The sequence below is a fragment of the Hypomesus nipponensis genome, chromosome 2 (genome assembly GCF_054491055.1).
Source record: "Hypomesus nipponensis isolate SF chromosome 2, ASM5449105v1, whole genome shotgun sequence".
Lineage (NCBI taxonomy): Eukaryota > Metazoa > Chordata > Actinopteri > Osmeriformes > Osmeridae > Hypomesus > Hypomesus nipponensis.
In genome coordinates, this window is record NC_140362.1 from 22524602 (window position 1) to 22549687 (window position 25086).

Below are 25086 nucleotides of genomic sequence, written 5' to 3' on the forward strand. Positions count from 1 at the left end.
AAATAGTCGCAAGATCATAAAACAAAAGTGAAGTTTTCAAAAGGCCAGCAGATGGCATTACAATACGCAAATAAACGCACATGGCAAAAAGGCGTATCGGGCACTCAATATTTGAGCAAATGTCTACAGCATTGTCTGCTAATAATAACGTTTTGCAACCCGCAGGTGATGAGTGAAGAAAATGTATGAGTAGCCTAAAACAAAAGTCCTATTTTAGCGGAGAGGCCAGCAGTCTGACAATACATTTTTAGCAAATAATTGACCTCCACATCGTTATTTCCTGTAAAAGTGTGTCGTGCTTAAGTAGTAGCCTACTTAATACACGCAAATGTCCTTGTTTAAAGCGATCGAAGTTGCTGGAAAGTGCGCAGAAGGGTGGTCGAGGTAAACAGCCCCCTCCGTCCTCCCGCTCCCAGTCTTACCTCGCCAGCATGTCTAGCACCGTGCATCCATAGTGCCTGGATCCTCCTACCTCAGTGGCCTTACGGACAAGGGCAAACGTTGCCTCGATATGTCCACATAATCAGCATGGAACCGGCGAGAGAAATGAGAAGGACGCGGCTATTACAAATGGGCTGGTAATTCCAACTAGAATAGGTAGGTTGAACTAGCAGATCTATGCCTATCTCGACAAATCATGTGTTCAGTAAAGTGATTTGATTTGAAGCCGTTATCATTCAGAGCTGTATGAAGTAGTACCCGACTGTAATCGCTTTTGAAATTCGTTAATCTGGTCTCTGTGGTAGGTAGCCTACATAAATCACTCCAAATTAACTTTAATCCAAGTATACTTGGCCTATAGGCTATTAGCCAACCTGAATAAAGTTTTTTTTAGTCTTGTGAGCCAGATATTTTAGCTTAATGTTGACACAATTGTGTTGGGCTGGCGCTGTGCAGGCCAACTGTAGGCTATTTTAAAGTTTGTGGATGTTTTGAAATGGATGATTGTATTAGCAGCAGTGCTGTGCTTGAGTTTTAAGAGGGATTTGGCAGCTCTAAAATTCTCACATTCATCTTGTTAGGCTACAGCGCCAGTTGAGAGGTATTCTGACTAACGGCCAAGAAAGGTGCTAAGGTAGTCAGTCAGAATGCGATCTTTATTCCATAAGGGCAATGCAGGGTCCGCGAGGCGTTACACAACCAGGAAGGAGAGAAAGGATGAGCATAAAGGTGGTTAGTAAGAGAGATAGAAGTGAAGGTAAACGTGACAGGTGTTTTTGTTAGATTTAAGCCTGTTCTTGGGCACTTCATGAAATACGAATGGGACAGCGCAGAAAAAAAACAGAATAATGGAAAGCTGGGTAATGTGAGAGAGGGTGTAAAGATCGAGGCAGAGAGCGTGAGGTGGTGTCTGGAAAGAGGAAAGCTGATCAGCGCTCCATGAGAGCCACGGTCTGCCTGATGTATTGATTTTAGCCCTCACTGTACCAGCCAGCCAGCCTCCTCCTTGTGTCTCCATGTGTTAGCATCCAGCCTGGGAGGGCACTGCCTCGTCCTCACGTCTCCTCTGGTCCCACATGACCAGATGGCACAGGGTACACATGATGAAGCACATGCACATCCGTGACAGAGTAGTATATTATCTCCTTCTTACTCTGGGAACAGGGCAGATGTAATGCAGTTTAGAGACAGTTAGACAAACAGGCTGACAGGCAGATAGAGTTTTAGTTCCACACAGGCGGATGTAGCTAAATGTCATTTCCTTATTAGAGCTCAGCCACAGACTTTCTGCTGTACTGTGTGTGTGTGTGTGTGTGTGTGTGTGTGTGTGTGTGTGTGTGTGGTGTGTGTGTGTGTGTGTGTGTGTGTGTGTGTGTGTGTGTCTCACTTTCTGGGTCTGTCCCAGTGATCCACTTAATGTAATGACCCTGTTTGGCCCACATGAATAGGAGCCTCTTGGTGTGGTTCTGGAGTACTGATGATGTCCCTCTACAGTCATGTGGAGGGAGGTCTCTGTGTTCCTCTCGCCTGCCGATCTTGGTTGAGTGGTCACTTCCTGTTTCAGTTTCTGAGTGTGTACTAACACAAATACTAGCACCTGCTCGCCCTACACACACTCTCACTCTCAACCATGTACAGTACGTTTAGAGTAGTCACCCCCCCCCAGCCTGCATACACAGCCCCATCACCCCCCAGCCTGCATACACAGCCCCATCACCCCCCCAGCCTGCATACACAGCCCCATCACCCCCCCAGCCTGCATACACAGCCCCATCACCCCCCCAGCCTGCATACACAGCCCCATCTCCCCCCAGCCTGCATACACAGCCCCATCACCCCCCCCAGCCTGCATACACAGCCCCATCACCCCCCCAGCCTGCATACACAGCCCCATCACCCCCCAGCCTGCATACACAGCCCCATCACCCCCCCAGCCTGCATACACAGCCCCATCACCCCCCCAGCCTGCATACACAGCCCCATCTCCCCCCAGCCTGCATACACAGCCCCATCACCCCCCCAGCCTGCATACACAGCCCCATCACCCCCCCCCAGCCTGCATACACAGCCCCATCACCCCCCAGCCTGCATACACAGCCCCATCACCCCCCAGCCTGCATACACAGCCCCATCACCCCCCAGCCTGCATACACAGCCCCATCACCCCCCAGCCTGCATACACAGCCCCATCACCCCCCAGCCTGCTGTTCATATTGTTTTGTTTCTCTCTCCTTCTGCCCCCCACCTACCCCACATCCTTTCAACTCCTTTTCTGAACCTTCAACCTGAACTTCTTCTGAACTCCCAACTGCCATCTTTGCCCCTCCACCCCCCCGCCTCCACTTCACCCCTACCCCACCCCCACCCCCCAGCCCCTCCCCCAGCCCCTCCCACAGTCCCATGGGCCATAGTGGAGTGCTGTCGGCAGAGTGGACATGTTCAGAAAGAGGCCTCCTCCTGGTGAGTACCCAGATGTGGTGTTACTGTGTGGGTGTGTGTGTGTGGGGGGGGTTACTGTGTGGGTGTGTGTGTGTGTGTGTGGGGGGTTACTGTGTGGGTGTGTGTGTGTGGGGGGGGTTACTGTGTGGGTGTGTGTGTGTGTGTGTGTGGGGTTACTGTGTGGGTGTGTGTGTGGGGTTACTGTGTGGGTGTGTGTGTGGGGTTACTGTGTGGGTGTGGGTGTGGGGGGGGTTACTGTGTGGGTGTGTGTGTGGGGTTACTGTGTGGGTGTGTGTGGGTGTGTGTGTGGGGGGGGTTACTGTGTGGGTGTGTATGTGTGGGGGGGGTTACTGTGTGGGTGTGTGTGTGGGGTTACTGTGTGTGTGTGTGTGTGGGGTTACTGTGTGGGTGTGTGTGTGGGGGGGGTTACTGTGTGGGTGTGTGTGTGTGTGGGTGTGTGTGGGGTTACTGTGTGGGTGTGTGTGTGGGGGGGGTTACTGTGTGGGTGTGTGTGTGTGTGTGTGGGGGGGGTTACTGTGTGGGTGTGTGTGTGTGTGGGGTTACTGTGTGGGTGTGTGTGTGTGTGGGGTTACTGTGTGGGTGTGTGTGTGTGTGTGTGGGGTTACTGTGTGGGTGTGTATGTGTGTGTGGGGTTACTGTGTGGGTGTGTGTGTGTGTGGGGGGGGGGGGGTTACTGTGTGGGTGTGTGTGTGTGTGTGGGGTTACTGTGTGGGTGTGTGTGGGTGTGTGTGTGTGTGTGGTGTTACTGTGTGTGTGTGTGTGTGGGGTTACTGTGTGGGTGTGTGGGTGTGGGGGGGGTTACTGTGTGGGTGTGTGTGTGTGGTGTTACTGTGTGGGTGTGTGTGTGTGTGTGTGGGGTTACTGTGTGGGTGTGTGTGCGTGTGGGGTTACTGTGTGTGTGTGTGTGTGTGGGGTTACTGTGTGGGTGTGTGGGTGTGTGGGGTTACTGTGTGGGTGTGTGTGTGTGGGGTTACTGTGTGGGTGTGTGTGTGTGTGGGGGGGTACTGTGTGTGTGTGTGTGTGTGTGTGTGTGTGGTGTTACTGTGTGTTTGTGTGTGTGGTGTTACTGTGTGTGTGTGTGTGTGTGTGTGTGTGTGGTGTTACTGTGTGTTTGTGTGTGTGTGTGTGTGTGTGGTGTTACTGTGTGGGTGTGGGTGTGTGTGTGTGTGTGGTGTTACTGTGTGTGGTGTTACTGTGTGTGTGGTGTTACTGTGTGTGTGTGTGTGTGTGTGTGTGTGTGTGTGTGGTGTTACTGTGTGTGTGTGTGTGTGTGTGTGTGGTGTTACTGTGTGTGTGCGTGTGTGTGGTGTTACTGTGTGTGTGTGTGTGGTGTTACTGTGTGTGTGTGTGTGTGTGTGTGTGTGTGTGTGGTGTTACTGTGTGTGTGTGTGTGTGTGTGTGTGTGTGTGTGTGTGTGGTGTTACTGTGTGTGTGTGTGTGTGTGTGTGTGTGTGTGTGGTGTTACTGTGTGTGTGTGTGTGTGTGTGTGTGTGTGTGTGTGTGTGTTACTGTGTGTGTGTGTGTGTGTGTGTGTGTGGTGTTACTGTGTGTGTGTGTGTGTGTGTGTGTGTTACTGTGTGTGTGTGTGTGTGTGGTGTTCGTGTGGTACTGTGTGTGAGGTACTGTGCCACCTGATAAACTCAAGGAAATAGTTTAATTCCCATTAGCTCCCATTGCTCTAAGTGTCCTGTAGGCTTTTCCAGTTAATGAGAGGGAGGATGTGTGTGTGTGTTACGAGTCACAACTGTACTGTGAGTGAGTGTGTGTATTTGTGTACCAGCTTGATGTATGGATGTGTGTGCGCGCGCGCGTGTGTGTGTGTGTGTGTGTGTGTGTGTGTAAACACATGTGACAGAAGTATGCTGTTAGCAGTCAGGTCAAGCCCTCTGTTGGCACCAGACTTCCATCAGGCTGCACATGCTCAGACACCTGCCTGTAGCCCCTCCCACCTCTGCAGTGTCTCCGTTCCCTCAGGCCGAGAACCACTTAGGAAACTGGGCTGTTGTGAGCAGCCATCTCGGCTCCAACCCCCCTCACAGCGGCATCTCCTCTGGTACTCTGATCCAAGATGGCACCCAGTTTCTCTCACATCCCAGCAGAGGCAGTTGCCTTGACAACGTTAGCTTCAAACAAACTGTGATTGGTCAGACCCCTCGCCAAATAGACAGCCTTTGCGATTATGTCATCCTTAACAGGGAAATGTTGTTGTTGGCGTCAGAGAAGACAAGTTTGTTTCTGAAATAAACCATTATTGGGATTGCGCTTGTTATGATAATAGTTGCCAGGTTACATGAAAATACCTAGATGTTCCGATCTATCTATAACTTAATGAAATTAGGCTACATTAGATTCTCAAACCTACTTATTTAGGCAATTTAATTGACACATCTTAATTGTTATAACGGTTAGCATTATATTAAGAACAGATGCGCGTGATGTTTGTCAGTTTTTTACTACTTCCGTGCGGTCATTTGCAGTATCGGTAAAAGTCAGCGTCAGCAACGCCGTAATAGCGGAATGAAGGTTCCACTTACAGCATCACGGAGAGCGAAGCTGGCAGAAGTCAAGACAATATCACAGAATGACCTCAGCGTTTCTGCGGCAGAGGGAGAGAGAGACAGAGAGAGAGGGCTAGAGAGAGAGACAGAGAGAGAGGGATAGAGAGAGGGATAGAGAGAGAGAGGGATAGAAAGAAAGAGAGAGGGATAGAGAGAAAGAGAGAGCAGTAAAGGGAGGGGGCTGATGGACGGAGACGCTTGATCTAAACTGATTCCGCCCGGACAGGAGAGAGGGCATTGTAGCTAGCTAAACGTCTGACCTAGTCTCCGCGATGTCGACGCAACTAAGGACTTTTAAATCCCTATAAAAGTAATACTAAAGTCATAATGACTATTCCTAAAGATATTCCTGAAAAGTGGTTCCCCGTCGTATTTCCTCTACAACGGAAGAAACAAGGACTCGATGCGGCCAAAACGAAACAGAAAGGGACAGGTAGCCTACCTTTATCCACTTGTGTCGTTTGTTACCGGACTATATTTTCTTTCGCGACCAAATGTAATGGATTTAATCAAAATTCCTGTTATGCATGTTGTGTTTTTTATATAAATGGTCTGAAGAATGCAACAGTGCCCTCAGACTTCCTTTTTGTGAATAAATCATTCCATTTCCATACAACATCTGTGTGTTGTCGTCATTCCCACCTGCGCCATCGCTCCCCAGTTCCAAACTGCTAACACCTCAGGAGCTCCATAAACAACATTGTAGAAGTGCGTGCGTGCATGTGGCGCGTGCGTATGCATGTTCCCACACTGTATCTCAACGTCATCAACGGTTCCCTTCTCTGACCTTGCCATAGTCTAGCCAGTGTGCGTGTGTGTGTGTGGATGTGTTTACCAGTTATCCTTATGTACATTTTTCTATACTTGGTTTGTACAAACAAGTTCCTGGTTAATGTGCGTATGTGTGTACACAGTATGTGCTGTAGTGATTCATCTGCAGTTCCCTGACACAGTACTGTGTCCAAACTGTTTCAACTCGATGTTCGTCTCTCCCCTTCTGCGGATGTCCCTCTCTCAGACCCAGTCTAAACCGGTTTGGATGTCAGATGTGAGTGTAGTTCTTGAGACCCATTTTTGGTGCGCTGTAGCGATGCCCTTGACAGACTGTGGTCTCCATCAGAAACAAGTTTTTACATCTTAAATAGTCATCTCTCTCAGACCACTACCAACATCATTGTGTCGCATGTAACAGGGGCTTTTAATGACTTCCTTTTAAGGTATGTTTGTTAGAGTTTCATCAGGCTGTGTGTGTCTTGTGCGTGTGCGTGTGTGTGTCCTTGTCTTTGGAGCTGAGACACTGATCAATCTTACAGGCGCCAGTCACCACCCATGATCACATCTGTGAGTCTGTGAGTGTGTGTGTCAGCACACCTTCATTTGACCTCAGATTAGACCAAGCCATCAGATTTAGTCAGTGTGTCATCATGTCCATGGTCGGATCCCAAACGAGACAGCTGTGTGGTGTGTGTGTCTGTGTGGTGTGTGTGTCTGTGTGTGTGTGTGTGTGTCTGTGTGGTGTGTGTGTCTGTGTGGTGTGTGTGTCTGTGTGGTGTGTGTGCGTGATTGCCATCCCATTTCCTGATAATTATATTAGTCTGTTTTAATTAGATATTCCTCAAGTCCTAGAGCTGGAAAAGGAATGTGTGTATGCAAGTCATGTTGACAGTGTGGAGGCTGGAACAGATTTGGGAGCAGAGCTGGGTTTAGCAGAGCTGGGTTTAGCAGAGCTGGGTTTAGCAGAGCTGGGTTTAGCAGAGCTGGGTTTAGCAGAGCTGGGTTTAGCAGAGCTGGATTTAGCAGAGCTGGGTTTAGCAGAGCTGGGTTTAGCAGTAGACTGAGTCTTACATGAGGCTGCAGGTTGTTGTGTAGTTGATCCTGTCCTGCTCTGTCACCATGATGAAGGGTTCTGGGTTTGTCCTGTCCTGCTGTGTAGCGCTGGCCCGCGCCGAGGCTGGCACAGCCCTGGCCCTGCCCTTGAGCTCGTCCCAGCCAGCCTGCTAGAAATGCTTCATGGACCAGGCTAGAGACACATATTATCTGGCAGGGTTTGGCTGGGGCCGGGGCTAGGGCTAGGGCCAAGGCTGGGGCCGGGGCTAGGGCCAAGGCTGGGGCTAGGGCTAGGGCCAAGGCTGGGGCCGGGGCTAGGGCTCGGGCCAAGGCTGGGGCTAGGGCTAGGGCTGGGGCTGGGCTGGGCTGGGCTGGGGCTAGGGCTGGGGCTGGGCTAGGGCTGGGGCTCGGGCCAAGGCTGGGGCTGGGGCTAGGGCTGAGGCTGAGGCTGGCTGGTCTTGGCAGGGAAGCTGTGCTTGGCAGAATTGTGTTTCTATGCCTCCCTGGAAGAGGCAGCATGCCCTGTTAGGGGGTTAATGCAGAGTTGGCATCCCCTGAGAGAAAGAGAAAGAGAGAGAGAGATGAGGAGGAGGTATATTCAGGGGAGTGGAGGAGGGGGGAGAGAGACAGACTCACAACATGGACAGTCATCTCTGTGCACACGGCGTTAGTTCAGACCTCATAGCGACTGACTGAGAGTACAGCTCGGTACACTGGACCCACAGCACTCCACAACCAGTATTACACTAGTCTGTTGTATGCTCTAAAGTTACCTGTCCTAACATGCCCTACTGCTGGTCCAGTAGGGGATCAGCTGTGAGGATCAGCTGGAGGGCTGATGAGCTGTGAGGATCAGCTGGAGGGCTGATGAGCTGTGAGGATCAGCTGGAGGGCTGATGAGCTGTGAGGATCAGCTGTGAGGATGAGCTGTGAGGATCAGCTGTGAGGATCAGCTGGAGGCTGATGAGCTGTGAGGATCAGCTGTGAGGATCAGCTGTGAGGATCAGCTGTGAGGATCAGCTGTGAGGATCAGCTGTGAGGATCAGCTGGAGTCTGATGAGCTGTGAGGATCAGCTGATGAGCTGTGAGGATCAGCTGTGAGGATCAGCTGTGAGGATCAGCTGGAGGCTGATGAGCTGTGAGGATCAGCTGGAGGGCTGATGAGCTGTGAGGATCAGCTGGAGGCTGATGAGCTGTGAGGATCAGCTGGAGGCTGGATGCTGCTCTTGTGCTGGCTGGGGTTCTGCTACAGACAAACTCTCTTCAGAGACCACAGCACCTCGTGTAGACGCAGGCTGCACTGGGCTGCTTCTCAAACATCACAAACACAGGAAACCACAAAGTTAGACCAGGGGTACTTCTGCCTACAGCTGCTTCTCACATTGTTTCATCTGTGTCAGAGCTTTATAGGACACTGTCATATCTGGCTAGATCTTTACAGAACACGTGAAATCTGTGGTTAGAGCCTGATAGAAACATATCTCTGAAACAATACCTGGGAGAGTATTGTAGACTCTAGAGCATTGTTATACCTCTGGTTATAACCTTAGAAGAACTTCTGAACTTGTGGTACCTGCACCTGGTGCACTGTGGTAGGTGTGTGTCCTGTCCCCACTTTGTCCAAAATAGAGCAGTTTCATTTGTAAGAGCTCCCTCATCAATATTAGAGGAGAGTGAGAGGAGAATGGGAGGGGGGGAGGAGGGGAGGAGGGGCACCACTGTATCAGCACAAGCTCAGATAGCAACAGAAAACAGGAGAGAGAGGAGAGAGGAGAGAGAGGAGAGGAGAGAAGAAAGGGACAGGACAGTAACGATTCCGTTATGAAAGTGAACAATTAAGGCAGAAAACACTTAGCTTACTCAGCCTTTGGGTGATCTGACATTTATAGCTAACAAATCTGTCTGTGTTTCCCACCAAGTGATGGGTGGTACACACACACACACACACACACATCCAGCAATGAGTAAAAGGTATTTGGCTCTGATCTGTGCTGGGTGCCCCATCATTAATGAGCTGCCAGTCAAACAAGGGCTAATTACTGCTCAGAGGTACAGTATTAGGCCGTGTGTGTGTGTGTGTGTGTGTGTGTGTGTGTGTGTGTTATTCTACTCTGCCTTCGTATCTACATTGATTTAACCACAAATTATTTCTGGACAAAGCCCATCATCTCCTACTCCTTCTTTCATGTCCTCACGCTCTCTTTCATTCCTCCTCTCCTCATCGATCTTCTGAAGAAAGGCTCGCCAGGAAAGATATTGATGAATCACCAATATTGACTCAGACCTGACTAGTCAAATCCCTCTCAGTGAGGTGATCATGTGGTTACTGGGCCTCGTCTGTTGGCCTGGAGATTTACAACAACAGTGTTTAGTACTGTACATTTGTGTTTGGTGTATTGTCTTAACGTGTGTGTGTGTGTTTCCTTAGAGGAGGAGAGGAGAGTCCGGGCCAATGACAGAGAGTACAATGAGAAGTTCCAGTACGCGGTAAGACAGCTCTAAGGACAAACCCCTGTATAAGACAGCTCTAAGGACACACCCCTGTATAAGACAGCTCTAAGGACACACCCCTGTATAAGACAGCTCTAAGGACACACCCCTGTATAAGACAGCTCTAAGGACACACCCCTGTATAAGACAGCTCTAAGGACACACCCCTGTATAAGACAGCTCTAAGGACACACCCCTGTATAAGACAGCTCTAAGGACACACCCCTGTATAAGACAGCTCTAAGGACACACCCCTGTATAAGACAGCTCTAAGGACACACCCCTGTATAAGACAGCTCTAAGGACACACCCCTGTATAAGACAGCTCTAAGGACACACCCCTGTATAAGACAGCTCTAAAGACACACCCCTGTATAAGACAGCTCTAAGGACACACCCCTGTATAAGACAGCTCTAAGGACACACCCCTGTATAAGACAGCTCTAAGGACACACCCCTGTATAGATAAGACAGCTCTAAGGACACACCCCTGTATAAGACAGCTCTAAGGACACACCCCTGTATAAGGCAGCTCTAAGGACACACCCCTGTATAGATAAGACAGCTCTAAGGACACACCCCTGTATAAGACAGCTCTAAGGACACACCCCTGTATAGATAAGACAGCTCTAAGGACACACCCCTGTATAAGACAGCTCTAAGGACACACCCCTGTATAGATAAGACAGCTCTAAGGACAAACCCCTGTATAAGACAGCTCTAAGGACAAACCCCTGTATAAGACAGCTCTAAGGACAAACCCCTGTATAAGACAGCTCTAAGGACACACCCCTGTATAAGACAGCTCTAAGGACAAACCCCTGTATAAGACAGCTCTAAGGACACACCCCTGTATAAGACAGCTCTAAGGACACACCCCTGTATGGATATGTGTGATGGTGATCAAACACTGTTACGACAAATGTCAGTAGATGTACTTGTAATGCTCACTAGCTCTCTGTCTCTCTGTCTGTCTCTGTCTATATCTCTCTCTGTCTCTCTGTCTCTGTCTGTCTCTTTCTCTCTGTCACTCTCTGTCCATCTCTCTCTGTCTCTCTCTCTCTGTCTCTGTCTGTCTTTCTCTGTCTATCTCTGTCTCTCTCTCTCTGTCTCTGTCTGTCTTTCTCTGTCTCTCTGTCTCTCTCTCTCTTCAGAGTAACTGTATCATGACGTCAAAGTACAACGTCATCACCTTTTTACCCGTTAACCTGTTTGAGCAGTTCCAGGAAGTGGCCAACACCTACTTCCTGTTCCTCCTCATACTGCAGGTAAGTGGAGGAGGAGGGAGATGAGGGGGTGAGAAAGGGGATGAGGAGAGAGTTGCTCTCCACTTACACCCCTGAAGGACACATATATATGAAAGGAGAAAGAAAAGATAGGAGTGCAAGGAAAGATGACCTCATGCTAATGCATGAAACAGAATGCTTCATTTTTTCATTGCTTATTCCACATGGACACTCCAAAAATGATCCCCCTGTGTTCTCCCTCCCTCCCTCCCTCCCTCCCTCCCACCCTGCCTCCCACCCTCCCTGCCTGCCTGCCTGCCTCCCTCCCTCCCTCCCTCCCTCCCTCCCTCCCTCCCACCCTGCCTCCCTCCCTCCCACCCTCCCTCCCTCCCTATCTCCCTCCCTCCCTCCGTCCCTCCAGCTGATACCACAGATCTCCTCTCTCTCCTGGTTCACCACCATCGTGCCTTTAGTTCTCGTGCTGAGCATCACTGCAGTGAAGGATGCCACAGACGACTATGTGAGTCCCTCTCACACACACACCCACACACACACACTATACACACATACTGTACACACACACATATACTGTACATACAGACGCACACACACACAGCCCACAGTGTGTAACGACTGCTTGTGTTCCTGCAGTTCCGTCACAAGAGTGACAACCAGGTGAATAACCGCCAGTCTCAGGTCCTCATCCACGGCTGGTGAGCCCCCTGCTGGCTGACACACTGCACTACACCCTCTCTCTCTTTCTCCCTTCCTCTCTCTATTAAATATTCATACATATTTTCTCTCTCTGTCTGTCTCTCATTTTCGCTCTCTCAGCCTGGAGAAGGAGAAGTGGATGAATGTTCGAGTGGGTGATATAATTAAACTGGAAAACAAGCAGTTTGTGGCAGTAAGTGTGTCTGACACTTTAATGTATTCAGTGTGACTGCCAATACTGCACACACACACACAAACACACACACAAACACACACACAAACACACGCACGAACACACACACAAACACACACACAAACACACACACAAACACACACACAAACACACACAGTCCTTATCTGAAGCCCTGTACACAGGTGTCGTTTTACATACCCTTGTCCTTATGTGCTTTCATAACATTTTATGGATGTACTTTAGTGATTTCATATCCTGCAGATCACTTTTAATTAACGGGTGCGTGTACGTGTGTGCGTGTGTGTGTGTGTGTGTGTGTGTGTGTGTGTGTGTGTGTGTGTGTGTGTGTGTGTGTGTGTGTGTGTGTGTGTGTGTGTGTGTGTGTGTGTGTGTGTGTGTGTGTGTGTGTGTGTGTGTCCACAGGCTGACCTGCTCCTGTTGTCCAGCAGTGAACCTCATGGTCTGTGTTACATCGAAACAGCTGAGCTTGACGGGTCAGAACACCTTCAGTTACCTGTCCAGTCAGTGAACACCTTCAGTACCTCAGTTACCTGTCCAGTCACAGTCCAGTCACAGTGTTGTGTTGTGTTGTGTTGTGTTGTGTTGCAGGGAGAGCAACATGAAAGTGCGCCAGTCGTTGTCTGTGACATCAGAACTGGGTGACCCCAACGACCTCGCCACCTTCAACGGTAGGGGGGCGACGCTCTCCCTTGCTCTCCTCTTGTTTCTCCATCTCTGTGCCCCTCTCTCCTTTTGCCCCTCCCTCCCTTTCTCTCTCTCTCTCTCTCTCTCTCTCTCTCTCTCTCTCTCTCTCTCTCTCTCTCTCTCTCTCTCTCTCTCTCTCTCTGTCTCTGTCTCTGTCTCTCTCTCGCTCTCTCTCTCTCTCTCTCTCTCTCTCTCTCTCTCTCTCTCTCTCTCTCTCTCTGTGTCTCTCTCTCTCTGTGTCTCTCTCTCAGACTGTCTAGTTCTCTAACTCAAGCCTTTTAGGTCAGCAGGTTTACTCTGCAACCATGCACTTAGCAACCCCCGGTTCTCAGACACACATTTCCACTGTCACACAGACACACAGACACACACATTTTGCCCTCCTCAGTCTGCACTTAGCAGCCCTGGTCTCCCCCCAAGCCTCCTCCCCCCCAGCCCCCTCCCCCCAGCACTCATGTCAGCAGTGAGCATTGTCTCTTCACCTGCTCAGCACTCTGCAGCTCATCAGCCCACACACAAACCTCCTATCACATTCCACGCACGTGGGGGTGTGTGTGTGCATCGTGTGTGTTTGCAATCGATTCTACCTCCTAAAATACCCCTAAATTAAATAAGTGTGCTTGGAATGAGACAATGTTATGTGTATTGCATTTTTAAAGTGTGTGTGTGTACTTTGTGTGCGTGTGTGTGTGTATGTGTGTGTGTGTGTGTGTGCAGGTGAGGTGGTGTGTGAGCCCCCTAACAACAAGCTGGACCGTTTCCATGGGACCCTGTTCTGGAAAGACAGCACATACAGCCTTAGCAACCAGAACATGCTGCTGAGGGGATGTGTCCTGCGCAACACAGAGACCTGCTACGGCCTGGTCATCTTCGCAGGTGTGTGTCTGCGAGAGACAGACAGACGGAGGGAGGGAGTGTGTGTGTGTAGCTGTGTGTTAGTGTGTGTGTAGCTGTGTGTAGCTGTGTGTGTGTGTTAGTGTGTGTTGAACAGATACTCTTCCCGTCTCTCAGGTCCAGACACCAAGCTGATGCAGAACAGCGGTCGCACCAAGTTCAAACGCACAAGTATCGACCGCCTCATGAACACCCTGGTCCTCTGGGTAGGAAAGCTGCCTCTGCGTCAGGGTCTTGAGTCGTGTTCTGAACCTGGTGTGACATCCTTCCTTTCACCTCCCGCACAGATCTTTGGCTTCCTGGTGTGCATGGGTGTGATCCTGGCTGTGGGCAACGCCGTGTGGGAGAGTGAGGTGGGCCAGCTGTTCCAGAGCTACCTTCCCTGGGACCTTCCTGTCGACAACTTCCTGTTCTCTGCCTTCCTCTCCTTCTGGTCCTATGTCATCATCCTGAACACTGTGGTGCCCATCTCGCTCTACGTCAGGTAATAGCGCCACCTGGCTGTGGCACGACAGCTTCACCACATCGTCATCATTAAGGAAGGACTGACCGAAAACCCCAAAACAAACAAGTCTCTTTTTCACCAGAAATTAAGTTAAGGCAAAGAAGCCTTTGATGTTCAGTTTGTGAGACAGTTATTGAGAGGCCAGTGGGAGAGGGGGAGAGGAGGGCAGGAGGAGAGGAGGGTAGAAGGGCAGGGGGAGAGGAGGGTAGAAGGGCAGGGGGAGAGGAGGGTAGAGGGCAGGGGGAGAGGAGGGTAGCAGGGCAGGGGGAGAGGAGGGTAGAAGGGCAGGGGGAGAGGAGGGTAGAAGGGCAGGGGGAGAGGAGGGTAGAAGGGCAGGGGGAGAGGAGGGTAGAAGGGCAGGGGGAGAGGAGGGTAGCAGGGCAGGGGGAGAGGAGGGTAGAAGGGCAGGGGGAGAGGAGGGTAGCAGGGCAGGGGGAGAGGAGGGTAGAAGGGCAGGGGGAGAGGAGGGTAGAAGGGCAGGGGGAGAGGAGGGTAGAAGGGCAGGGGGAGAGGAGGGTAGAAGGGCAGGGGGAGAGGAGGGTAGAAGGGCAGGGGGAGAGGAGGGTAGAAGGGCAGGGGGAGAGGAGGGTAGCAGGGCAGGGGGAGAGGAGGGTAGAAGGGCAGGGGGAGAGGAGGGTAGAAGGGCAGGGGGAGAGCAGGGTAGCAGGGCAGGGGGAGAGGAGGGTAGAAGGGCAGGGGGAGAGGAGGGTAGCAGGGCAGGGGGAGAGGAGGGTAGAAGGGCAGGGGGAGAGGAGGGTAGAAGGGCAGGGGGAGAGGAGGGTAGAAGGGCAGGGGGAGAGGAGGGTAGAAGGGCAGGGGGAGAGGAGGGTAGAAGGGCAGGGGGAGAGGAGGGTGGAAGGGCAGGGGGAGAGGAGGGTAGAAGGGCAGGGGGAGAGGAGGGTAGAAGGGCAGGGGGAGAGGAGGGTAGCAGGGCAGGGGGAGAGGAGGGTAGAAGGGCAGGGGGAGAGGAGGGTAGCAGGGCAGGGGGAGAGGAGGGTAGAAGGGCAGGGGGAGAGGAGGGTAGAAGGGCAGGGGGAGAGGAGGGTGAGAAGGGCAGGGGGAGAGGAGGGTAGAAGGGAAGGGGGAGAGGAGGGTAGAAGGGCAAGGGGGAGAGGAGGGTAGAAGGGCAGGGGGAGAGGAGGGTAGCAGGGCAGGGGGAGAGGAGGGTGAGAAGGGCAGGGGGAGAGGAGGGTAGCAGGGCAGGGGGAGAGGAGGGTAGAAGGGCAGGGGGAGAGGAGGGTGAAGGGCAGGGGGAGAGGAGGGTAGAAGGGCAGGGGGAGAGGAGGGTAGCAGGGCAGGGGGAGAGGAGGGTAGCAGGGCAGGGGGAGAGGAGGGTAGAAGGGCAGGGGGAGAGGAGGGTAGAAGGGCAGGGGGAGAGGAGGGTAGAAGGGCAGGGGGAGAGGAGGGTAGCAGGGCAGGGGGAGAGGAGAGTAGAGGGGCAGGGGAAGAGGAGGAGGGTGAGAAGAGGGGCAGGGGGAGAGGAGGGTAGAAGGGCAGGGGGAGAGGAGGGTAGAAGGGCAGGGGGAGAGGAGGGTAGCAGGGCAGGGGGAGAGGAGGGTAGAAGGGCAGGGGGAGAGGAGGGTAGAAGGGCAGGGGGAGAGGAGGGTAGCAGGGCAGGGGGAGAGGAGGGTAGCAGGGCAGGGGGAGAGGAGGGTAGAAGGGCAGGGGGAGAGGAGGGTAGCAGGGCAGGGGGAGAGGAGGGTAGAAGGGCAGGGGGAGAGGAGGGTAGAAGGGCAGGGGGAGAGGAGGGTAGAAGGGCAGGGGGAGAGGAGGGTAGAAGGGCAGGGGGAGAGGAGGGTAGAAGGGCAGGGGAGAGGAGGGTAGAAGGGCAGGGGGAGAGGAGGGTAGCAAGGGCAGGGGGAGAGGAGGGTAGAAGGGCAGGGGGAGAGGAGGGTAGCAGGGCAGGGGGAGAGGAGGGTAGAAGGGCAGGGGGAGAGGAGGGTAGAAGGGCAGGGGGAGAGGAGGGTAGAAGGGCAGGGGGAGAGGAGGGTAGAAGGGCAGGGGGAGAGGAGGGTAGCAGGGCAGGGGGAGAGGAGGGTAGAAGGGCAGGGGGAGAGGAGGGTAGAAGGGCAGGGGGAGAGGAGGGTAGCAGGGCAGGGGGAGAGGAGGGTAGAAGGGCAGGGGGAGAGGAGGGTAGCAGGGCAGGGGGAGAGGAGGGTAGAAGGGCAGGGGGAGAGGAGGGTAGAAGGGCAGGGGAGAGGAGGGTAGAAGGGCAGGGGGAGAGGAGGGTAGAAGGGCAGGGGGAGAGGAGGGTAGAAGGGCAGGGGGAGAGGAGGGTAGAAGGGCAGGGGGAGAGGAGGGTAGAAGGGCAGGGGGAGAGGAGGGTAGAAGGGCAGGGGGAGAGGAGGGTGAGAAGGGCAGGGGGAGAGGAGGGTAGCAGGGCAGGGGGAGAGGAGGGTAGAAGGGCAGGGGGAGAGGAGGGTAGCAGGGCAGGGGGAGAGGAGGGTAGAAGGGCAGGGGGAGAGGAGGGTAGAAGGGCAGGGGGAGAGGAGGGTAGAAGGGCAGGGGGAGAGGAGGGTGAGAAGGGCAGGGGGAGAGGAGGGTAGAAGGGCAGGGGGAGAGGAGGGTAGAAGGGCAGGGGGAGAGGAGGGTAGCGGGGCAGGGGGAGAGGAGGGTAGAAGGGCAGGGGGAGAGGAGGGTAGCAGGGCAGGGGGAGAGGAGGGTGGAGAAGGGCAGGGGGAGAGGAGGGTAGAAGGGCAGGGGGAGAGGAGGGTAGAAGGGCAGGGGGAGAGGAGGGTAGCAGGGCAGGGGGAGAGGAGGGTAGCAGGGCAGGGGGAGAGGAGGGTAGAAGGGCAGGGGGAGAGGAGGGTAGAAGGGCAGGGGGAGAGGAGGGTAGAAGGGCAGGGGGAGAGGAGGGTAGCAGGGCAGGGGGAGAGGAGGGTAGAAGGGCAGGGGGAGAGGAGGGTAGAAGGGCAGGGGGAGAGGAGGGTAGCAGGGCAGGGGGAGAGGAGGGTAGAAGGGCAGGGGGAGAGGAGGGTAGAAGGGCAGGGGGAGAGGAGGGTAGCAGGGCAGGGGGAGAGGAGGGTAGCAGGGCAGGGGGAGAGGAGGGTGAGAAGGGCAGGGGGAGAGGAGGGTAGCAGGGCAGGGGGAGAGGAGGGTAGCAGGGCAGGGGGAGAGGAGGGTAGAAGGGCAGGGGGAGAGGAGGGTAGAAGGGCAGGGGGAGAGGAGGGTAGAAGGGCAGGGGGAGAGGAGGGTATAAAGGGCAGGGGGAGAGGAGGGTAGAAGGGCAGGGGGAGAGGAGGGTAGCAGGGCAGGGGGAGAGGAGGGTAGAAGGGGCAGGGGGAGAGGAGGGTAGCAGGGCAGGGGGAGAGGAGGGTAGAAGGGCAGGGTGAGAGGAGGGTAGAAGGGCAGGGGGAGAGGAGGGTAGAAGGGCAGGGGGAGAGGAGGGTAGCAGGGCAGGGGGAGAGGAGGGTAGAAGTGGAAGGGGGAGAGGAGGGTAGAAGGGCAGGGGGAGAGGAGGGTAGAAGGGCAGGGGGAGAGGAGGGTAGCAGGGCAGGGGGAGAGGAGGGTAGAAGGGCAGGGGGAGAGGAGGGTAGCAGGGCAGGGGGAGAGGAGGGTAGAAGGGCAGGGTGAGAGGAGGGTAGAAGGGCAGGGGGAGAGGAGGGTAGAAGGGCAGGGGGAGAGGAGGGTAGCAGGGCAGGGGGAGAGGAGGGTAGAAGGGCAGGGGGAGAGGAGGGTAGAAGGGCAGGGGGAGAGGAGGGTAGCAGGGCAGGGGGAGAGGAGGGTAGCAGGGCAGGGGGAGAGGAGGGTAGAAGGGCAGGGAGAGAGGAGGGTAGAAGGGCAGGGGGAGAGGAGGGTAGAAGGGCAGGGGGAGAGGAGGGTAGAAGGGCAGGGGGAGAGGAGGGTAGAAGGGCAGGGGGAGAGGAGGGTAGAAGGGCAGGGGGAGAGGAGGGTAGCAGGGCAGGGGGAGAGGAGGGTAGAAGGGCAGGGGGAGAGGAGGGTAGAAGGGCAGGGGGAGAGGAGGGTAGCAGGGCAGGGGGAGAGGAGGGTAGAAGGGCAGGGGGAGAGGAGGGTAGAAGGGCAGGGGGAGAGGAGGGTAGAAGGGCAGGGGGAGAGGAGGGTAGCAGGGCAGGGGGAGAGGAGGGTAGAAGGGCAGGGGGAGAGGAGGGCAGGAGGAGAGGGTGAGAGGAGGGTAGCAGGGCAGGGGGAGAGGAGGGTAGCAGGGCAGGGGGAGAGGAGGGTAGAAGGGCAGGGGGAGAGGAGGGTAGAAGGGCAGGGGGAGAGGAGGGTAGAAGGGCAGGGGGAGAGGAGGGTAGAAGGGCAGGGGGAGAGGAGGGTAGCAGGGCAGGGGGAGAGGAGGGTAGAAGGGCAGGGGGAGAGGAGGGTAGCAGGGCAGGGGGAGAGGAGGGTAGAAGGGCAGGGTGAGAGGAGGGTAGCAGGGCAGGGGGAGAGGAGGGTAGCAGGGCAGGGGGAGAGGAGGGCAGGAGGGCAGGAGGAGAGGAGGGCAGGGGTAGAGGGTGACAGGAGAGGTGGTCAGCCCTGAAGTGCTATGTTTTTACTTCCTCCACTATTTCTTTGCCACTCAAACACAATCCTCCTTTTATTTTGACGTCTACTTGCCCATTTCTTCAGTGCTTCCATGTTCTTTAACACGATTGGTTGACATTTTGTTTTTTTAATTTGTCCATGTTGTCCTCAGAGCTCCCCCTTCAGGTAAGACAGAGTACTGCAGCAGGCTCTTCCTCCATGTCTGGTCTTCCACCTCACAGATACTCCACTACCCCACTAACACACCAAACCTACTAGCCTCCTGTTAAGTGTAGTAGTGTGCTTACTGAAACACTAAACTGACTGACTAATGATGTGACCCAAACTGACCTGAATGATATCGCAAACAATTGTACTTGAATTGTAACAATAGCACGTTACAGTCCCTGACTGCAACAGAGAACTGAGCCTCCCTCCCTCCCTCCCTCCCTCCCTCCCTCCCTCCCTCCCTCCCTCCCTCCCTCCCTCCCTCCCTCCCTCCCTCCCTCCCTCCCTCCCTCCCTCCCTCCCTCCCTCCCTCCCTCCCTCCCTCCCTCCCTCCCTCCCTCCCTCCCTCCCTCCCTCCCTCCCTCCCTCCCTCCCTCCCTCCCTCCCTCCCTCCCTCCCTCCCTCCCTCCCTCCCTCCCTCCCTCCCTCCTCAGTGTGGAGGTGATCCGGCTGGCTCACAGCTACTTCATTAACTGGGACAGGAGGATGTTCTGTCCTGTCTGCAACACAGCAGCAGAGGCCAGGACTACCACCCTCAACGAGGAGCTGGGGCAGGTGGGACTCACACACTCACACACACTCAATCACCTACACACACAATACATACACTGGGAGGAAACAGATTTGACTCCTCTCTCTCTGTCAGTCTGACAGTCTTTCTGTCTCACACACTTGGAGTAGGTCTGGGGTGTTAATGCCAGTCGGTGTTTTCAGGTGGAGTACATCTTCAGTGACAAGACGGGGACTCTGACTCAGAACATCATGACCTTCAACAAGTGCACCATCAATGGACAGGCCCATGGTGGGAACACCAGCTGCTCATAAACACAGGACAGCATGGACAGCTTTTGCTGTCAAACTAAGAGTGTGTTTTTACTGTGTGTGTGTGTGTGTGTGTGTGCTTCTCAGGTGAGATGATGGACACACTGGGATCACAACCACAGGTCAGCTTTGTATGATATAGCATGATGCCTGAGACACACACACACACTACTTACCAAACCTCATGATGAACCATGAGGTCTCTCACCCCCCTCTCTCTTCCTGTGTGTGTCTGTCTCTCTCCAGAGGTTGGACTTCTCCACATTCAACCCTCTGGCAGATCCAGACTTCTGTTTCTATGACGTCAGTCTGCTGGAGGCGGTGAAGGTGGGGGACCCCCACACACATGAGTTCTTCCGCCTGCTGTCTCTCTGTCACACTGTCATGAGCGAGGAGAAGAGTGAGGGTGAGGAGGGAGGGGGGCAGGGGGGGGGGGAGGGAGGGAGGGGGGAGGGAGGGAGGGAGGGAGGGAGGGAGGGAGGGAGGGAGGGAGGGAGGGGGAGGGAGGGGGAGGGAGGGAGGGAGGGAGGGGGAGGGAGGGGGAGGGAGGGAGGGAGGGAGGGAGGGGGAGGGAGGGATAAGAGAGAGTACATTTGACTAATATGAAAGAAAGGTCACAATAGCCTTTTGTATTTCTGATTGTCTCTATTGCGCTCTCTATCTCCATCCCTGTGTATCCCTCTCTCTCTCTTCTCTCTCCGTGTCCCCCCCCCCCCCCCCCCCCCGTGACAGGGTCTCTGGTGTACAAGGCTCAGTCTCCAGATGAGGGCGCTCTGGTGACGGCAGCTCGTAACTTTGGCTTTGTGCTGCGCTCTCGGACCCCCGGCACGGTCACCGTCACTGAGCTGGGTCGACCCGTCACCTACACGCTCCTCGCCATCCTGGACTTCAACAACATACGCAAGAGGATGTCTGTCATCGGTCTGCACACACACACACACACACTTACTGCACATATTCTACCTGGCAACCCACACATTGCAATATATCTATCTATATCTATCTGAATGTCAGTGTTCAAAACAACATTTTAGGATGGATAGTCTGCCAGAAGGGCTTGTTATTTCATGAAGATGGATATTTAGCCTTATAGAAATATATAGAAATATATTGGATTGTGTTTGTGTGTCTGTAGAGTTTTTTTGTAGAATTATTTAAGTCACGAGCCAATGTTTATACCCGGTGTTCTGACAGGGACTTGTCCATAACTTATGTCAATGTTGTATTGCCCTGCGGTTTGTTTGTGTGTGTGTGTGTGTGTGTGTGTGGGCACAGTGCGTAACCCCCAGGGCAGGATCAGACTGTACTGTAAAGGAGCAGACACTCTACTGTTTGAGAGGCTGCACCCCTCCAGCCAAGAGCTGATGATCATCACCCTGGATCACCTCAACGTGAGGCACACACACACACACACACACACACAGGTGCACGCCAAGTCATTGTGGGATGTCATGTTGTAAATGCACCACTCCCCTCTAGTGGCTGTTGGAGGTAACTGACTAACTTCAACTCTGCTGACCTCAGTATTACAGGGACAGTGGTCAAATCCCCCTGTGTCCTGTCTGCAGGTGTACATCCTATGAGCAGGTGTACATCCTATGAGCAGGTGTACATCCTGTGAGCAGGTGTACATCCTGTGAGCAGGTGTACATCCTGTGAGCAGGTGTACATCCTATGAGCAGGTGTACATCCTGTGTGTGTGTGTGTGTCAGGAGTACGCGGCGGAGGGCCTGCGGACCCTGGTGCTGGCCTACAGGGACCTGTCAGAGGAGCAGTGGGAGGACTGGGCTGAGAGCCATCGCCGTGCCGACACAGCCACCGATCACCGTGACGACCGCCTGGCCGCTGCCTACGAGCAGATCGAACAGGACATGATGGTGTGTGTGTGTGATTGTGTCTTTTTAACCTTTAGTTCAACCTTTAGCTGGAGAAGGTCAAAAAGCACATAGTTAATTTGTTTGTGTGTGTGTGTGTAGCTCCTGGGGGCCACAGCCATAGAAGACAAGCTGCAGGAGGGGGTTCCTGAGACTATCGCTGTTCTGTCCCTCGCCAACATCAAGATCTGGGTCCTGACTGGAGACAAGCAGGGTACTCACATACTCAACCCCATAAACCCAATATAGATGGCCACATTAACATCTGTGTTAACCCAGGCATTGCTTCTCCCTCCCTCCCTCCCTCCCTCCCTCCCTCCCTCCCTCCCTCCCTCCCTCCCTCCCTCCCTCCCTCCCTCCCTCCCTCCCTCCCTCCCTCACTCCCTCACTCCCTCACTCCCTCATTCCGTCCCTCCCTCCCTCCCTCCTCAGAGACAGCTGTGAACATCGGCTACTCCTGTAAGATGCTGACTGACGACATGACAGAGGTCTTCATCATCAGTGGACACACGGTGCACAGTGTGAGAGAGCAGCTCAGGTAGACACCTCCTCCATCATGTTCCAGCACCTTCCATACCCTGCAGACCCCTCCCTCCCCCTCTCCCCTCTCTCCCCCTCCCCTCTGTCTCCTGCAGACCCCTCCCTCCCCTCTCTCCCCCTCTCCCCTCTCTCCCCCTCTCCCCCTCCCCTCTGTATCCTGCAGAGTTCCTCTCCTTCCTGTCGTTCGCTCAGCACACTCTTTAGACATCCAACATGCCCCCTTTTTTATTCCTTCCCAGGAAAGCAAGGGAGCGCATGCTAGAGTACTCCAGGAGCCAGAACAGAGATAAAGAGGCCGGGGTGGAGGCCGGGGGGGAAACCTGCTCCCTGGGGAACGGGCTGGGGGGAGGAGGGGGAGGAGACGAGTCGACAGGGGGGAGAGACTGGCCCTGTGCTGGGGAGAAGCAGCAGGCCTGCCCCCCTCCCCCTCCTCCACCCGGCCCTCCCCCTCCTCCCCCTCCTCCTCCCTCCACCCTGCTAGAGAACATATCGGGAGAGTTTGCCCTCGTCATTAACGGGCACAGCCTGGTGAGGTCACTTCCACACACACTCACACACACACACACACAAAAGCACAGAACATGAAATCTCTAAATGTCATCTGACATGTATCTGTTGATCCAGTCTCACTAACACCCCTAACCTGGCGTCCGTGTGTGTAAACCTGTGTGTGTGTGTGTGTGTGTGCATGCAGGCCCACGCTCTGGAGGCTGACATGGAGGGGGAGCTTGTTTTGACAGCGTGTGCATGCCGGGCGGTCATCTGCTGCCGGGTCACCCCGCTGCAGAAGGCCCTGGTGGTGGAGCTCATCAAGAAACACAAGAAGGCCGTGACCCTGGCCATCGGAGACGGAGCCAACGATGTCAGCATGATCAGGAGTGAGAAGAGGGGAGGGAGACAGGAGGGAGGGAGACAGGAGACAGGAGGGAGACAGGAGGGAGGAGGGAGGGAGGGAGACAGGAGGGAGGGAGACAGGAGGGAGGGAGACAGGAGGGAGACAGGAGGGAGGGAGACAGGAGGGAGACAGGAGGGAGGGAGACAGGAGGGAGACAGGAGGGAGGGAGGGAGACAGGAGGGAGGGAGACAGGAGGGAGACAGGAGGGAGACAGGAGGGAGACAGGAGGGAGACAGGAGGGAGGGAGGGAGACAGGAGGGAGGGAGGGAGACAGGAGGGAGGGAGACAGGAGGGAGACAGGAGGGAGGGAGGGAGACAGGAGGGAGGGAGGGAGACAGGAGGGAGGGAGGGAGGGAGGGAGACAGGAGGGAGGGAGGGAGACAGGAGGGAGACAGGGAGGGAGGGAGGGAGACAGGGAGGGAGGGAGGGAGACAGGAGGGAGGGAGGGAGACAGGAGGGAGGGAGACAGGAGGGAGGGAGGGAGACAGGAGGGAGGGAGGGAGGGAGGGAGGGAGGGAGGGAGGGAGGGAGGGAGGGAGGGAGGGAGGGAGGGAGGGAGGGAGGGAGGGAGGGAGGGAGGGAGGGAGGGAGGGAGGGGAAGTAAGAGAAAAGGAGAAGAAAGTTTGTTGATCTAAAAGTTTTGGAGCAGCACAAGTCTGTTAGAAGGTGTGGGACATTCTTCACAGGGTTAGTGTGTGTGCTGATGTGCTAATGTGTAAAGGTTATGTGCCAACCACTGTTTCTGGTGTGTGTCCACCTGTTGGGAAACTGTCTGTTTTCACATTGGTGTTTGTTGACACTGTTCTCACCACTTTAGTCACATTCCACGCTTCCTTTCACAATCAAGTGTGTGTTAGTACGTCAGTGTGTGTGTGTGTGTGTCTGCATCAGTGCGTGTTAGTACGTCAGTGTGTGTGTGTGTGCATCAGTGCGTGTTAGTACATCAGTGTGTGCGTACACGTGAGAGATGTTTCCTCACCTCAGTTGGGGAAACCTGCTCCTCTTTTGATCCATGGTGGTCAGTTCTCCTGATCCATGGTGGTCAGTTCTCCTGATCCATGGTGGTCAGTTCTCCTGATCCATGGTGGTCAGTTCTCCTGACCTCTAACCCTTCCCGTTGCAGCGGCTCACATCGGGGTGGGGATCTCTGGACAGGAGGGTATCCAGGCAGTGCTGGCCAGTGACTACTCCTTCTCCCAGTTCCGCTTCCTGCAGCGCCTCCTGCTGGTGCACGGGCGCTGGTCCTACCTGCGCATGTGTCGCTTCCTCTGCTACTTCTTCTACAAGAACTTTGCCTTCACCATGGTGCACTTCTGGTTCGGCTTCTTCTGTGGTTTCTCTGCTCAGGTGAGGGTGGAGTGCTCGGGGCAATAGTGTTGGGTGGAGTTCTGACTGAGGTGAAGGTGTGACTGTGTTAAGGTGGAGTGACTGTGTTAAGGTGGAGGTGTGACTGTGTTAAGGTGGAGTGACTGTGTTAAGGTGGAGGTGTGACTGTGTTAAGGTGGAGTGACTGTGTTAAGGTGGAGGTGTGACTGTGTTAAGGTGGAGTGACTGTGTTAAGGTGGAGTGACTGTGTTAAGGTGGAGGTGTGACTGTGTTAAGGTGGAGTGACTGTGTTAAGGTGGAGTGACTGTGTTAAGGTGGAGGTGTGACTGTGTGTCTGGATGTCTCTTTCAGACGGTGTATGACCAGTACTTCATCACTCTGTACAACATCGTGTACACCTCTCTCCCTGTGCTGGCCATGGGGATATTTGATCAGGTCGGTCACACACACACACACACATATTTATATCTACATCACCTCCCCCCCCTCTCTCACACACACACACACACACACAGTGCTGATGTCTGTGCTGTGTGCAGGATGTTCCAGAGCAGCGCAGTGTGGAGTTCCCCAAGCTCTATGAGCCAGGGCAGCTGAACCTGCTGTTCAACAAGAGGGAGTTCTTCATCTGCATCTCTCAGGGCATCTTCACCTCGCTGGCTCTGTTCTTCGTCCCCTACGCCGTCCTCTCCGGGGCCACTCAGAGCTCTGGGGAGCCCCTCGCTGACTACCAGACCTTCGCCGTCACCACGGCTACGGCCCTGGTCATCGTGGTCAGTGTGCAGGTGAGAGGGACCTGGGCTAAACTGTGTGTGTTGACATTGTGTGTGTGTGTGTGTTGACATTGTGTGTGTTTACATGTGCTGTGGTTCTGAAAGCAGGTGGGGAGCGTACAGGTGGGTAGCGTACAGGTTTGATTTG

General features: G+C 54.5%; 1 protein-coding gene across 1 annotated transcript in view; it reads left to right on the forward strand.

Moving 5' to 3' along the window:
- The first annotated feature begins 144 nt into the window (after positions 1 to 144).
- atp8b2 (ATPase phospholipid transporting 8B2) overlaps positions 145 to 25086 on the forward strand; it is a 28271-nt gene continuing 3329 nt past the window's right edge. The window contains exons 1-26 of the mRNA XM_084669009.1: positions 145 to 597; positions 2814 to 2901; positions 9715 to 9773; positions 10931 to 11044; positions 11424 to 11522; positions 11654 to 11715; positions 11837 to 11909; positions 12333 to 12403; positions 12519 to 12598; positions 13332 to 13490; positions 13626 to 13714; positions 13796 to 13992; positions 19143 to 19263; positions 19423 to 19510; positions 19618 to 19652; positions 19777 to 19936; positions 20263 to 20451; positions 20806 to 20921; positions 21243 to 21407; positions 21507 to 21618; positions 21837 to 21942; positions 22184 to 22472; positions 22639 to 22822; positions 23963 to 24186; positions 24517 to 24600; positions 24705 to 24950. Coding sequence (XP_084525135.1) covers positions 2877 to 2901; positions 9715 to 9773; positions 10931 to 11044; positions 11424 to 11522; positions 11654 to 11715; positions 11837 to 11909; positions 12333 to 12403; positions 12519 to 12598; positions 13332 to 13490; positions 13626 to 13714; positions 13796 to 13992; positions 19143 to 19263; positions 19423 to 19510; positions 19618 to 19652; positions 19777 to 19936; positions 20263 to 20451; positions 20806 to 20921; positions 21243 to 21407; positions 21507 to 21618; positions 21837 to 21942; positions 22184 to 22472; positions 22639 to 22822; positions 23963 to 24186; positions 24517 to 24600; positions 24705 to 24950 — 3147 coding nt within the window. The 5' untranslated portion in view covers positions 145 to 597; positions 2814 to 2876. The remainder of the gene's footprint in view (positions 598 to 2813; positions 2902 to 9714; positions 9774 to 10930; positions 11045 to 11423; positions 11523 to 11653; positions 11716 to 11836; positions 11910 to 12332; positions 12404 to 12518; positions 12599 to 13331; positions 13491 to 13625; positions 13715 to 13795; positions 13993 to 19142; positions 19264 to 19422; positions 19511 to 19617; positions 19653 to 19776; positions 19937 to 20262; positions 20452 to 20805; positions 20922 to 21242; positions 21408 to 21506; positions 21619 to 21836; positions 21943 to 22183; positions 22473 to 22638; positions 22823 to 23962; positions 24187 to 24516; positions 24601 to 24704; positions 24951 to 25086) is intronic.